This window comes from Cebus imitator, unplaced genomic scaffold (genome assembly GCF_001604975.1).
Source record: "Cebus imitator isolate Cc_AM_T3 unplaced genomic scaffold, Cebus_imitator-1.0 Scaffold246, whole genome shotgun sequence".
Lineage (NCBI taxonomy): Eukaryota > Metazoa > Chordata > Mammalia > Primates > Cebidae > Cebus > Cebus imitator.
Genome location: NW_016107561.1, coordinates 3,323,944 through 3,338,505, shown reverse-complemented (window position 1 = coordinate 3,338,505; position 14,562 = coordinate 3,323,944). Strand labels below are relative to the sequence as shown.

General features: G+C 38.9%; 1 protein-coding gene across 3 annotated transcripts in view; it reads left to right on the top strand.

Moving 5' to 3' along the window:
• The window catches only part of LOC108282611 (arginine-hydroxylase NDUFAF5, mitochondrial), a 25,974-nt gene extending 11,804 nt beyond the window's left edge, over positions 1–14,170 (top strand). For 2 of the 3 annotated variants that reach the window (XM_017498611.2, XM_017498610.2), the window contains 4 exons: positions 3,666–3,726; positions 11,522–11,605; positions 11,934–12,016; positions 12,186–14,169. In XM_017498611.2, coding sequence (XP_017354100.1) covers positions 3,666–3,726; positions 11,522–11,605; positions 11,934–12,016; positions 12,186–12,272 — 315 coding nt within the window. In that variant the 3' untranslated portion in view covers positions 12,273–14,169. Of the gene's footprint in view, positions 1–3,665; positions 3,727–11,521; positions 11,606–11,933; positions 12,017–12,185 lie in introns of all 3 variants that reach the window. The other variant, XM_037727906.1, reaches the window with a different exon arrangement.
• The last annotated feature ends 392 nt before the right edge of the window (positions 14,171–14,562 follow it).

Sequence of the window (14,562 nt, the reverse complement as noted above, 5' to 3'; positions counted from 1 at the left end):
AAAAAAAAAAAAAAAAAAAAAAAATTTATACGAGGCCATGCGGGTTAGTCGGCAATATTAGGGGACTCAAAAGTTATTGCCCATTAGGAAAAACGTGGGATTTCTGCTGATCGCCAGAAGAAAGTTAAATTGTGTGAACTACAAATGGTTTTCTATGGTTATAAAGAATGAATTTTAGAAAGATTTCTACTAAAAATGTTTAGCGTCATGTTAAAATGTTTAAAAGTGTACATTTCTATTATTTGGAAAATCTAATTCAATATACTATCCATAGTCTCTAAAAATGAGCCTAATGACTCAAATTTTAATATAATACAAAGATATTAGTATAGAATCTTCTTTAGCTTATAAAATTAGAGAGTTGGTGATTTAATAAAGTTTTAAGAATGTGTTCTTGAATTATTAATTTATGCTTTGAGGCATATATTTGTTTCTGAAGTGCTGTATTAATATTGTGTGCTGGCCAGGCAGAGTTCACTCCTGTAATCCCAGAACTTTGGGAGGCCTAGGTGGGAGAATCACTTCAGCCTAAGGTTTCAAGACCATCCTGGGCAACATAGGGAGACCCCATCTCTACAAACAATTTAAAAATTAGCTGGGTATTCCTGTAGTCCCAGCTACTCGAGAGGCTGAGGTGGGAGGATTGAGCCTGAGAGATTGAGGCTGTAGTGAGCCATGATCTCACCACTACACTTCAGCCTGAGTGACAGCAAGATCCTGTCTTAAAAAAAAAAAAATGTTCTAATTCATTTTCTAAAAATTTCCATCCAAAAAATCTTTTATATAATCAGCTATACAGGTTTATGTTGCATACATTAGATATATTACTTTTATGCTACAATGGATTTTTATTTTTAAAGTGAAATCAAGTCAAATTGTTGTCATATAGTTGTATTTACATCTTAATGTTGTATTTTCATATTAATGAATTAATTTCAGAGAACTGGCATTCAGATAAAGCTGTTTTCCTTTTAGAATTAAACTACCAGACTAGTACTTTAAAAGAATGGTACAAATACGGTCCCCCTTAATTAGAATAAGGCCTTCAACACAGCTATTGTGGCATTCTTTTGATTGAGGTGGAGATAGTGCATTTAGTTGGTTTTATTGAAGAACTGTTTTCAAAGAATATTGCTTAATGTCTAGGTAACAGCCTGGAAGGAATTTTGTTTTTAATCTTAGGATCTTTTTTTTAAAAATAGCTGTTAATATAGAAAAGTATATAGATGAAATGTTCATGGTCTCACCACCCAGAGATCTCATTAAACGCATATACAACCTGATACATGTATATGTTTTTTTAAAAAAAGAAAGAATAAAATACATGCAGAGAAAGAATGATACAGAGTGAGGTGTAAAGTGAAACAAAGTCTCCTCCTTCTGACTTCTTTTTCCTTCTTTCTTTCTTTCTTTTTTTTTTGAGAGAGGATCTCACTCTGTTGCCCAGGCTACAGTGCAATGGTGAGATCTCTGCTTATTGCAACGTCCACCTCCCAACTTCAAGTGATTCTCATGCCTCAGCCTCCCAAGTAGCTGGAACTAGAGGTGTGCGCTATCACACCCAGCTAATTTTTATATTTTTGGTAAAGACAGGGTTTTGCCATGTTGGCCAAGCTGGTCTCAAAACTCCTGACCTGAGGTGATCTGCCCAACTCGGCTTCCCAAAGTGCTGGGATTACAGGCATGAGCCATCATGCCCAGCCCTTCTCCTGACTTCTAATACCCTCGTCCCTTTCCCCAAAGATTTGTTAGCTGTGTCTTAGATATCCTTTCAGAACAATTTTTTTCATAGACCCATAGAATACAGTTATGTCATTTAAACCCACTTACACAATATTACATGCACTTTTCTCTTTTTTTTTTTTTTTAGTCAGTAACATATCTTGGAGATTTTTTCCTACAGACATGTATCTACCTTACTGTTTAAGAACTGTACAGTATCTTATAGAGTACATATTTTTTAATTTGTTTAACCAGTCCTCTATTAATGATATTTAGATTTATTTCAGGTTAGTTTCCTGCCTGGCGTCATGGCTCATGCTTGGAATTCCAGCACTTTGGGAGGCCAAGGTGGGCAGACCACTTGAGGTCAGGAGTTCAAGATCAGCTTGGCCAGCATGGCAAAACCCCATCTCTACTCAAAATACAAAAATTAGCTGGATGTGATGGTATGTGCCTGTAATCTCAGCTACTGGGGAGGCTCAGGCACAAGAAGTGCTTGAACCCAGGAGGCGGAGGCTGCAATGAGCCGAGATCACCTCACTGCATTCCAGCCTGGGCAACAGAGCAAGACAGTCTCAAAAAAAAAAAAAAAAGATTTATTTTAGGCTAGTTTCCAGTCAGAACAAACTCCTACTTTTAGTTTTAGTGCCTAACACAATAAAATTTTATCACATCACAGCTGCATGCTGGTGGGAGAGCCCATCTCCGTCTAATAGCTGTGCCATCTGGTCTTGTGTTCTGTAAGGTCACCACAGCAAAAGAGATGGCCTGGAAAAGGCTCTAGCTCTTAATCGTCTTGCCTCTCCTTTCTTTGGCCAAAAGAAATATGTGTTTGACAGTTTGCAATAGCAAAGACCTGTAACCAACCCAAATGCCTATTGATGATAGACTGGACAGGGAAAATGTGGCACATATACACCATGGAATATTATGCAGCCATCAAAAACAATGAGCTCGTGTCCTTTGTAGGGACATGGATGAACCTGGAAACCATCATTCTCAGCAAACTGGCACAAGAGCAGAAAATCAAACACCGCATGTTCTCACTCATAGGCGGGTGTTGAACAATGAGAACATTTGGACACATGGAGGGGAGCATCAGACACTGGGGTCTGTTGGGGGAAATAGGGGAGGGACAGCAAGGGATGGGGAGTTGGGGAGAGATAGCATGGGGAGAAATGCCAGATATAGGTGAAGGGGAGGAAGGCAGCAAATCACACTGCCACGTGTGTACCTATGCAACAATCTTGCATGTTCTTCACATGTACCCCAAAACCTAAAATGCAATAAAAAAAAAAAAAAAGAAATATGTGTTTGAGACTGGGAAGTGTCAAGGAGCACCTGGATATTTGGAGAGCATCCATGGTCTCTGCCACTGTACCACCAGTGAAGTCCTGTATCAGGCTTCAGAAAGAAGAGGAAGTCATTGCTCAATTTGTCATCTGAGAAACAAACTCCACATGTACCAGCAATGTGCTCATTTCCCAAACAAGCCTATTAGCTGCATTACTAGATGAAATATTTTGATTCTAGGTGCCTCATTTTAGGAAAGATTGATATTGACACTGTCCAGGGACATATAGTCAGAACATGTAAGGATCTATAGATTTTGGTGTCCTGAAGGTTTTCAAAGACTTGCAGAAGAGGGCAATGGTTTGTAGGGTACAGAATACTCTTAATCTCTTATTCTGTGTGGTTCCCAAGGAGAGAACCAGAACCAATGATGGAATTTTGGGACGATTTCTCTCACACTGGAGGGTATTTAATCAGCAATTAGAGACTTTCATAAATCAAGCATAAACCAGATGACATCTATGAAGAATATCGTAAAGATTTTTTATGTAGCGTGGGAGATTGGTCTGGGTAATCTCTGCAGCCCCTCTGTAAATCTAGAATTTTGTATGACAAATGTCAAATGAATATTCCTTTGTCTTTTTAAATAGGACACTGATGAAATTCAAGTTAACTATCCTGGAATGTTTGAACTGATGGAAGATTTACAAGGTAAGGCACTTTAAGGAATTTTTAGACTCCATTGGGAAAGGTAGGCCAAAAAAAAAGAATTTTTCAACTCCATTTGAGAGAAACATTTTGAGAGCCAGGTCTTTGGCAGGCACTGGGCTAAGCACTAGGGATCCATTGTTGAGGAGAAAGCAGACCGTCTTCATGGAGCTTCTGGTATAAAATGGAGGAGGCAGGCACCAGGCAGCTGTCACAAAGGTAAGTGTTAAATTAGAACTGTGGTCAGTGCCATGAAGTAGAGGCACATATAGTGAGTGCTACAGCTGCTTGTAAAAGGATGCTGGGAGTTTTTTTGAAGGGTGCACTTAGGATGATAGAACACATTGGTGACTTCCTTCAGCCACAGTTGGCAGCTGAGATCCAGGCTCAAGAAAGAAGGTAGTTGCTTGGTTTAGGAGTAGGGTTTGTCAGGGAAAAATGTCCCAGTTTGGGAGATCAAAGAAGTCTTATCTGAGGGAGAGGCAGGTGAGCTATGCTCTAAAAAAAATGGAGATGTATTAGCTAGGTAGACATAGAGTGGGCGAGTGAGTCCAAGGCAAGGAGAACAGCATATGCAAAGCCCTTCTGTGAGAATGAACATAGCAAGAACAAAGGAGGGCATTTTGGCTGGGGTACACTGAGTGAGAAGGAGAAAGTTAAGTGAAGACCTTGGTGGGTCAATGTGAGTCAGAGATCAAATGCAGGAGCACTTTATAGGCCTTGTTACAATTGTTTGCCCTTATCTTAAAATGCCCCTTGAGGTATCTTAGAGAGGTAACAATATCAGACTTGTAGTTTGAAACGACTATATTGACAGATAAACTAGTCGTGAGATTTATTTCGGTAAAGTTTACTGTGAGGCGATGATGGTTTGTACGAAAGTGGTGGCAATGGAAATAAAGAGAAGCAGATGCATCCCAGACATGTTTAGGAGGTAAATTTACCGGTTCCTGCTGGTGGATTAGATGTGGGCAGATGAAGGAGAAAGACATTTGAAGCATAATTGCTGAATTTCTGGCTCACACAAAGAGATGGTGTCCTTCACTGATAGAGGAAACAATAGAATAATACCAAGTGTGGGCAGGTATAGCCCTCAAGTACACATTTGGATAAACTGGGTTTGAAGTGCTTTTGAAATACCTGAGGTGATGACAGGTAGGCAGTTGAGTATGTGGGTAGGTAGCTCAGAGGAAGCGACTGGCTTGGTTAAAAAGTTGGGTGTCATTTGTGAACAGGTAACATTCAGAGCATTTGCCTAGAATAAGAACATGGAGTGAGCAGAGAAAGTGGCTTGGTACTGATCCTTTAGCAGACGACAGCTGAGCGTACGGGGAGACTGAAAAGGAGTAGCCAGTAAGGTGTTCAGGAGAAACCTGAAAAATGTAGAATTGCCCGAACCAAAGGAAAGAAAGAGTGTTTCAAAACAAAGCGAGCACTTAGCAGCAGTAAAAGCAAACTGTGAACTGAAAAGTCTACAAGATTTAGGAGCAAGAATGTTATTGGTGACCCTGATGAGAGCTCTTTCATTGAACTGAGGAGAGTAGAAGGGAGTAGGTTGAGGAGTAAGTGGAAGGTGAGGAGCTGGAGACAGCAAATATATGCTGTTCTTTCAGGAAGTCTGGTGGTGAAGAAGAGGTGAAGGGTGGAAAGGTGACAGGTGTCAGAAGAGAGGAGAGGAATAGAAGTTGGAATGAAGTTTTTTTTTTTTTTTTTTTTTCTCTAAGACTTGAATTTATTTAACTGCTGACTGGAAGAATCCAAGTGCTTTCCTAGAAGAGGTGACTCTAGAAGAGAGAAAAAAAAAATAAATGATGATGACAGGTGACTGAAACGATGGGAGGGGTGTGATACAAAGGCCAGTGGAGGGGTTGACCTTGCTAAGGGGAGAGGCAGAGTTATAGCAGGAAGGGAGAAGAGGTAGCGCCAATGGATGTAGGTGTTTATGTTTGACAGCAAGAAGTTCCCATCCGGTGGGTCTATTTTTTTGTCAAACAGGAAGACAAAATGCTAAGAATTAAAAAGTCAGAGGTTTGAGAAGTGAATGGATCCATTTGAAATAGTCATTACAGGGAATGAGAAGGTGAACTGACCATCAGTATTAGATGGCAGCTCAGGACCAGGCACAGAAATCAGATAGTTGAATTAGTTTGGGTTGGGGGTTTGCTAGTTCAAAATGACAAAAAGACAAAGGGAAAAGACAATTCTAGGAGTGTAATTGAAATAATAGGTTAAAGAATCTAAGCTGGAAGAAAAGGGAAGTGGGAACAAAAAAGAGTGAGCTGATAAATTGGGAGGAAGAAGAGGAGCTGTGCACAGGTGATTCCAAGGCGGTCAGGGAATGGTCATGGGACACACTGGGGGGGCAGGAGGATATGGTCAGAAAATGAGATGCTTGATGATTTTGGAAGTAAAGCTGTTGTAAGTGATAACTAGGCCTGGGACATGTCTCAGATGTCAAGGTAGAGACAGAGTGATGGAGTGGTTGATTAGAGATGAGGTTTTAAAGTCTGGACTTGATGGTTATTAACATGAAGTCACCCAGGATGGTGGCAGTACTGGGAGTATAGAGGAAAACTGAGCCAAGTGCCAAACCTTTCAATGAATGAGGGGAGTGACTAGCCTGATGTCAGACAGCAAGCAGGAGTTAGGAGAAGATTACAGCCTTATGATGTTGGGCCTCAGCAGGGTGAAGGTGCTTAATAGGGTGGGGAAGTAATGGTCTGGAAGAGGCTTCAGGGAATAAGAAGGACACAGACCTAACTCTGAAAGAGGTGAGACATGCAAAAATAAACATCTGTTACTTGAAAGGGATGATGGAGAAGCAATTTCCTCAAAAGAGAGCTTCAACTTAGGCCGGGTGTGGTGGTTGAGGCCTGAAATCCCAGCAGGCGGAGGCAGGCGGATCACAAGGTCAGGAATTCGAGGCCAGCCCGGCCAACATGGTGAAACCCCCATCTCTACTAAAAATACAAAAATTAGCTGGGTGTGGTGGCAGGCACCTGTAATCCCAGCTACTTGGGAGGCTGAGGCAGGAGAATTGCTTGAACCTGGGAGGTTCAAGTTTTTTTTGACTCCAAAAAAAAAAAAAAAAAAAAAAAAGAGAGAGAGAGGGAGAGCTTCAACTTGCCTCCTTTGTGAGAATTTGTGAAGTGGTTCTTTTATATTTATACTAATGTCGAAAATAGTTTTGACGAATGGGGGAAGCTAAAGGGGTTAAAGGTATGTTCTGTGAATCCAGAACTACATTTACCTAGAGTAGCCTTCATCTGGATCCTGAAAAATTGTAAGATGATTTAAAGAAAGAGGACTACACAAATAAGTATCTAGTCTTTACTTACAGATTTGTAGTCTTTTGTGAGCATTGTTATACTTGCTTCCTTGTATTACAAGTGAGAAAAATTAGGCCCAAAGAGAACAGTTGCCTGTTAAGTGGCAGAATTAGATGCCAAACTCATGCTTCTTGACTCTGCCCTGGCACTGTCTGAACTGACTATGTTCCTTCTTGTAGTTGCCCATCTGTAACAAAGGTTCATTTGACCTATTGTGCAGCCTCCTGCGTATGGAGCTACTGTCGACTCTACAAACGGAAAGATGTGTAGCTGAAATCTTAGCACTGTTGTCACTTTTTATTCATTAATAGAGGGATTGGCAGCCTATGGCATGCATGGCCAAGATGACAGAGGATCAATAAGAGGAACACACACCCCTTCCCCAGAACTATCCCAAGGACTTACCTTACCCTGATGTAATCAAGGAGCGCCTTTATCCAAAGGCTTGAGAGATGATGGTGGGCTGATGATTTATCACTCAGGCTCTAATGATAAATTTATTTTTCAAATATACCATTTCTTTTTGTGCAGCCATAGAATCTGTGTTCATGATTCATTTCATGAAAGAAAAGAGAAAAATACTAGAAATTAGACTTCTCCGTTGGAAAAGATTACTTCCCACTGATTAAAAAATATGTACAGTGCTTACTTTGTGCTCAGTGTAATTCTCTGAGGTTTTTCTAATACCCTAATTTTACAGGTGAGCAAATCAAGACCTTGAGAAGTTAAATATCTTGTCCATGGTCACACTGAATCTGTAGTTACAATTTGAATTCAGAGTCCTATACTGCATATTTGATATGTATGTGGTTCTTTAAATTCAGGTTAACAACGTATGTTCAGTGAAATATATTAATCTTAAAGGTACAGCTGCTTGTATTTTAATCACCATCCTGACCAAAATATTGAACATTTTTAGTCCCCCAGAAGGTAGCCTGTTCCTCCTTTCAAATTGATAACCCCCTCTTCTCCTGAAGGTTTTTTTTTGTTGTTGTTGTTTTGTTTTGTGTTTTCAGATGGAGCCTCACTCTGTCACCCAGGCTGGAGTGCAGTGGTGTGATCTCAGCTCACTGCAACCTCCACTTCCTGGATTCAAATGATTCTCCTCCTTCAGCCTCCCAAGTAGCTAGGATTACAGGCATGCACCACCACGCTTGGCTAATTTTTGTATTTTTAGTAGAGACAGGGTTTCACCATGTTGGCCAGGCTGGTCTCGAACTCCTGACCTCAAGTAATCTGCCCATCTTGGCCTCCCAAAGTGCTGGGATTACAGGTGTGAGTCTCGCAAAGGTTTTAAATAGACCATATATTTTCAGTAGCTATGGCCTAATATTTAACTTTCAGATGCGTTGCTAGTACTTCTCTTTTTCACTCTAATGTTTGTTACGAAATCAGATGTTTTAGTTTTTGATATATCTTATCCTTAGGAATATTAAGAGGAGTTATTTAAACTTATAAAATGATATTTAACAAAATAGATATAATCATTAACAGGTTGGTTTTATACACATTCACTTACTTATTGAGCATCTACCCATGTGCCAACCACTGAGCCAATGGTGGAAATACATAGTTCCTGATCTCAGGGAGCTTATATTGTAGTAGGGAGAAAGAAACACACAAAGATAGAGACAGATAGACTTATGCATTCAACTGTAAAATGAAGTCATTTATAATAAAGCACAAGGAGAAACTGAGGAGGAAAAGGCCCTAAATCTGCTTAGGGGTCAGGAATCTTTTGCAAAAGAGGCAGCACCTAAGCAAAAATGAGTTTGCCAGGAGAATGAAAGGGTGGGTGGAGGTTTAGGGGAGCTAACATTGTATTCCACATGGCAGTAGAACAGGATATACACATGCTTCATGCTCCTGATTAAGGAACCGTAATCCAGTATTCCTTGAGTATGTAGAATGGGGAGATGATGGGAAATGATAAAGGATCAGAGGCTTCTGGATTTTTTTCAGGTTAGCATAGGAGATAGATTTGTGTGTGTTAGAAAACTTACCTTTCAGCATTGTTTATAAGGCATAGTTTATGAGGAAGATAAGACTAAAGCTAACATGGTTAATCTGGCTTTTTTTTTTAAATGTATGAGGAAACCCAGGCACAGATAGAAGTTAAGTAATTTGTCCCAGATGATGTAGTTAGTGAGTAGTAGAGCCAGGATTTAAACCTGGTCAAGCAGCCTGATTTGTATGCTAAAATCTTACCCATTCTACCATGGAAAAAGTTAGAGGCAGATGAGATGGGACGAATAGTCAGGGGATGATGAAGGCAGGGAGACCCTGCCTTTCAGGTGTGCTGTTCTGCCAACTAGAAGATTGTATTACTTCCAGATTTGTTTCTGGTATTTTACATTTGCGGTATATAATTTTTTCTTAATGGTTGTGGTGTGTCTTATTTAAGCTGCTATTATTAATTTACAGAAAAAAGTCCAGAATCTTGACCTAATTTTACAAAACAAGCTGCATATCAGCTGATGAATGCATGAGAAATTTTCAAGGCTTTCACAGTGGTCTTAAGGTAAGTTCAGTTACATTTTTTAAACAATACTCAGTATTGTTTTTAGTAAATCATAATAAATCAGGTTTATTTTAAATAAGCAGTTGAACTTCACCTTAAAAACACTGTGAGAGTCTTAAACAGTTAACCTGCTAGCCAGATTTTTCTGTTAACTCAAAGCCCAGGGTGAGTCAGAAGTCCCAAAGTTTCAGTTTTTCCCAGGTGGTCTTTAGTAGAGGTCCCCCATGATGCATTAGGAGTATTATTATTTTGAAGATGGCAGAACTGGAATTTGATAGAGGTTGAATGACTTTGCCCCAAGTTATGTATGAGTTAAAACTAGAAGTATGACCCCAAAGTCCAGATTCTTTCCACTACCTCACGCTGCTTCCTCAAGGAGAAAGGAGGTTCGGTGTGGCAGTGTGAGTGGCTTGTGAGGGAAGGTTGGAGCGCTGCACAGTTCCCCCCTGTACTCTGCAGTAGTACTCTTGAATTTCTGTATGGCTGATGTAGGTCAGAGCTTCACAGAATGTTATGCCTATGAATCTTAATTCGTATATCCTAATACTGATTGTTTAGAAGGCATTTCAGAATTTCTAGCGCATCATATGTTTATGTCTAAAAAAGCAAAACTCTTTTCTACTGGTGTTGTCCATAACTAATGCATAATTAAGCCATAGCAGCAAGAAGTTGAGCAGAAATGAAAGCACCATACCTGAGCAACAGACCCTTCCGGTGCAAGTCCCAGTTTACCTCTGGTCACTTGATATGGTTAAAATGTGAGCACTAGAAGCCTTTATGGAGCATCTAGTCTGGTTACTTTGAAGACCACAGGTGATTGGCCCAAGGTCATTCAGCTGCTTCATGACAGCAAGAGTGTGATCCTCCTTTTTCTTGATGATGATTAACCTACTAGTTTGTGTCTGTCGTTCTTCATGAATTGGGGCTGTTACACTTATAGGATTTAGTAGCAGAGATTCATTATTTTAGGGAATAGTAGAAATCCTTTGGGATTGAAGAGAAGAAAAAAGTTTAGGTGCAGCTAATTTGTTGATTGTTTTTAATAAGAATATTGAAAATGTGGTAGAATATTACTTTTAAACTATGAAAGAATACTGATACTGGTTAATTTATTCATTTCTTGATTTGTGAAAGTAGAAGAAAAAACCAAGAAACTAACATTTGTAGTAAAGTTTAATATAGAGAATACATATAAAGGACTTTTATTTCTAAAATTCTTTTAATTTTGCAGACTGGCCTAAAATGTGCTCAAAGTAATTTTAAGTATTTGTATAAAGTGAAGTCAAATATACAACATTAATCTTAAATGAAAAATAGAATAATGCTTATCCTGCTTTTCACCATCAACTTGAAGGAAAGAAGTCTAAAATTTTCTAAACATTAAGAGAAATGCCTCTAAAAGAATGCACATAATTCTCTCCTAATGTGGGATTAATAAAATATTATAAAATCTGAGAACACATAGTAGCTTTGGTACTATCTAATGAGTCTCAAAGCCATCTTCCAAGTTTCACAATCATACTTGTTATGGCTTAGGAGTGAGGTATTGTGACACTGGCCTGACCTTCTCCAAAGAGCAGCTAAAAGGAGCATGAGATGTGACATCCTTGGTAAAGTTCTTGCCAACTACTGACGACTCACCTGGGGTGGCAGTCACCTGGCTTTTGCCCAGCTGGCTTACTTTAGACCATTGCTAGCAAGTAAAGCGTTGTGGGGCTGCCTCCTGAAATTTCACTTGCCTGTCTTAATATTCAAGAATTTTCAAGTAGTCTTTAAAGTCAATAAGAAGCCTAGCTATTTTCTGAAAGTGAAATGAGATTTAGGCTATTTTACATGACTCTTAGAGAAGAACAGGTATACTGTTGGATGAGATGGGAATAAGTCTGTGATACTGAGCTGTTCTGGGTATTTGCTGTATTATGTCAGACTACTTGTAGTGTATTTTTAGGTATGGGTGAGAGTAACTGTTCTTGGAATAGAAAAGCCCTACTGCATCGAAACACAATGCTGGCAGCTGCAGCCGTGTACAGAGGTAAGGGCAACCACTCTTTCCACCCGCCTCACCAAAGCACTGTGCTGTACCGTGTTGATTCCTTTTGCATTGCCAATGCATTTTCCATTCCCATTAAGGCTCCCTCAGACTTCATGGCCTTGCTGTCAAAACACAGATCCTGAAGCTCTTTTTCCAGACAGCCTTTTCTATCTCCTTACCCTCTGTATTAAGAGTTTTTCATGGAAGGCCTTCTCAGAATCTTACAAGTATCCTGCTACCCATTTCTTTTTGAAGAACATGACTTGTTGAGCAGAAATTTTTTCCTTCTTGCATTTTTTCAGATTTTAACCATTACTTGTCTTTTTAGAAATGTACAGAAATGAGGATGGTTCAGTACCTGCCACATATCAGATCTATTACATGATAGGATGGAAATACCATGAGTCACAGGTAATGTTATCAAGATGGATCATTTTTCTTAGTGGGTTCATGTTCAGCTTTTTGTTTACTAACTTGGGGGAGGGTGTAAATACTAACTTGTAAGACAGCATTAAGGGCTTTAATTGGGGCTGTGTATTATCTCTCTATTTCTAATATCTTTAATCTTTATTATTTTCAGGCAAGACCAGCTAAAAGAGGTTCCGCAACTGTGTCATTTGGAGAACTAGGAAAAATAAACATACCAGAGGGGGAGAAATCACAATAAATGTTTACTCAATGTTAATGTTGTCCAGAATTTTTATCAGAAATGGATAGCTTTCACATTTAAAATTACTATATTTTGAAGCAAGAAGCCCTCTTAAGCTATTTACTCATAGACTTTTCATATAATTAGGAAAACCTAATAACACATCTATAGTAAACATTTCAGTTTCATATTGTTTCTATTTTCATAAGGATTACTGCTGCCTAGGAATTGAGTGTCTTTGCAGATTCAGCCTAAAAGCAAAGAAAATATTTCCCTAAAATTTTTGCAAATAATGTTCACGTGTGTAAATACCTGACTTGATGGGAAACCTTACTCATGCTGACATTTTGTACCTTTTTCTCCTGCTGGTGTTTTTTTCATTACTTCTGTGAGAGGACCACAGCTGTGGAAATGAGAGGAAAAACAAGTTGGTAGGTTCTTTAGAGTTCTGGCTCATTTAGAATGAAAACACAGACTTTTTATAATTACTATTGTAAAGTACGTAAGGGAAAATTTTGTTATACTGTTTTCTTTGCCTTGAAGAGAAGCAGAAGAACATGCACCTTCTCCAGAGTTATGTGGTTTTAGAATTTAGAAGAGCATGTATCTTTATTAAATCCTTCCTCAACTCTTTTTTTAAAACGTCTGAATTTAACCTTATTTCTTTTTTATCTACCTGGTCTGTATGGGACCACCATGGTTTTACACCTCACCCTACCTTGGGTAAGAAGAAAACATTTTAAAGAATTATAGAAGCAAAATCACATGTAAAAGTCTCTGCACAGTGATCAGTTTATTGTTAGGCTTTCCTTCATAAGTTCAGGACTTACTATCCTAATCCAAGTTCACCATTCCATTTTTGTTGAGGATTGTTCAAAATCATTTGGAGATAATCAAGCTCAGACAGGTTAGGATAGCTGGGAAGAACATAGAGGGTGGTAAGAAGGAAGCAGGAGTGCGCACTAAATGTGTTGTTTCTAGTTAGCTGTTTGCTGTCTTTTCCATTTGACCTGGGCACGGCCCCATCCTCATTTTAGGCCTCAGTGATTTATGATAGCATTTCCTTCTGTCTCCTCTCAGTCCCTCTCTCTTCCACCTTCCTTCCTTCCTTTACTATATGAACAGCAAGTTCTTAATGGGTCGGGGCTGTGTCTTAAACTGTACATAGTACATGGTGCTTTGCACATAGTAGATATTCAGTTACATTTTGAATTGAACTGATTATATGAAAAACATGCCCTTTGAAAGACTAAGTTATAGTTAAAAACCAAGGTTTTTGTAGGAACAAAAGAAACTATTTTCTTCAGTTGGAAAAATCATCGATATTTGGAATTGGGATACTCTTGGTAGTTTTTTTGTTCTGATTTTAACACAAAGAACTTGTGAAGTAAAATTTGGGAAGGTTTGCTTTTTGTTTTGTTTTGTTTTTAGCTTAATTTTCAGAACTTGAAGAGAGAGAACAACAACAAAAAACTCTGTGCTAGCCAGCTGCAATGGCACATGCCTGTAGTCCCTACTTGGGAGGCTGAGGCAGGAGGATCACTTGAGCCCAGGAGTTCAAGGCTGCAGTGAGCTATCTGTGCCACTGCACTCCAGCCTGGGCAAAAGAGGAGACCTCATCTTAAGAAAAATCCACCAAAAACCCTGTGTATTCAAGTGCAAACTGATGATGGAGGAATGGGTAAATTCTAGGGGTCTATATTTCCAAAAGGACATGTATTCATATGCAGTAATACTTGTTTTTGAAGAACGCATCTGAAAGTGTTAAAAGTGGCTGTTGCTGAGAAAGGGGACTGAGGAACTCAGCGTGTCTGTGTCATTCTGTTTGAATATCTGTCTGGGGTATAGAAACTAGGAGGGAGACTTGTACTTCTCACATTTTAAACTTCCTGTGAATTTTGAATTTTCCAAGCAAGGATATTACTTTTGCTTATTTAAAGTCAACAGAGTTATATGTGGATGGTGGGGGTGGAACTGAGGATTACTGTACACTGGCTACCTCAAGAACTCCATTCGTTTAAAAAAATTAAGGAAAGAAAAATTAACACAGCTAATTGAGGACTCTTATTGTTTAATGTAAGTGACTATAGTGAAAATATTTATTTTAGTGTGTATGACACTAGTAAAACTTTTTTAGTTAATATGTGTTCAAAGTATGCTATCAAGCTTTTATTGTTTGGAGCCCTCAGGAAATTGATTTTCCTGAATAACCACATTTACCAAATGATTAAGAGCTCATCCTTTTAAGCAATGAAACTTTAAAAAAGTCTCTATCAAAAAATTTTCAAAAATATGTTACATTCTTAAA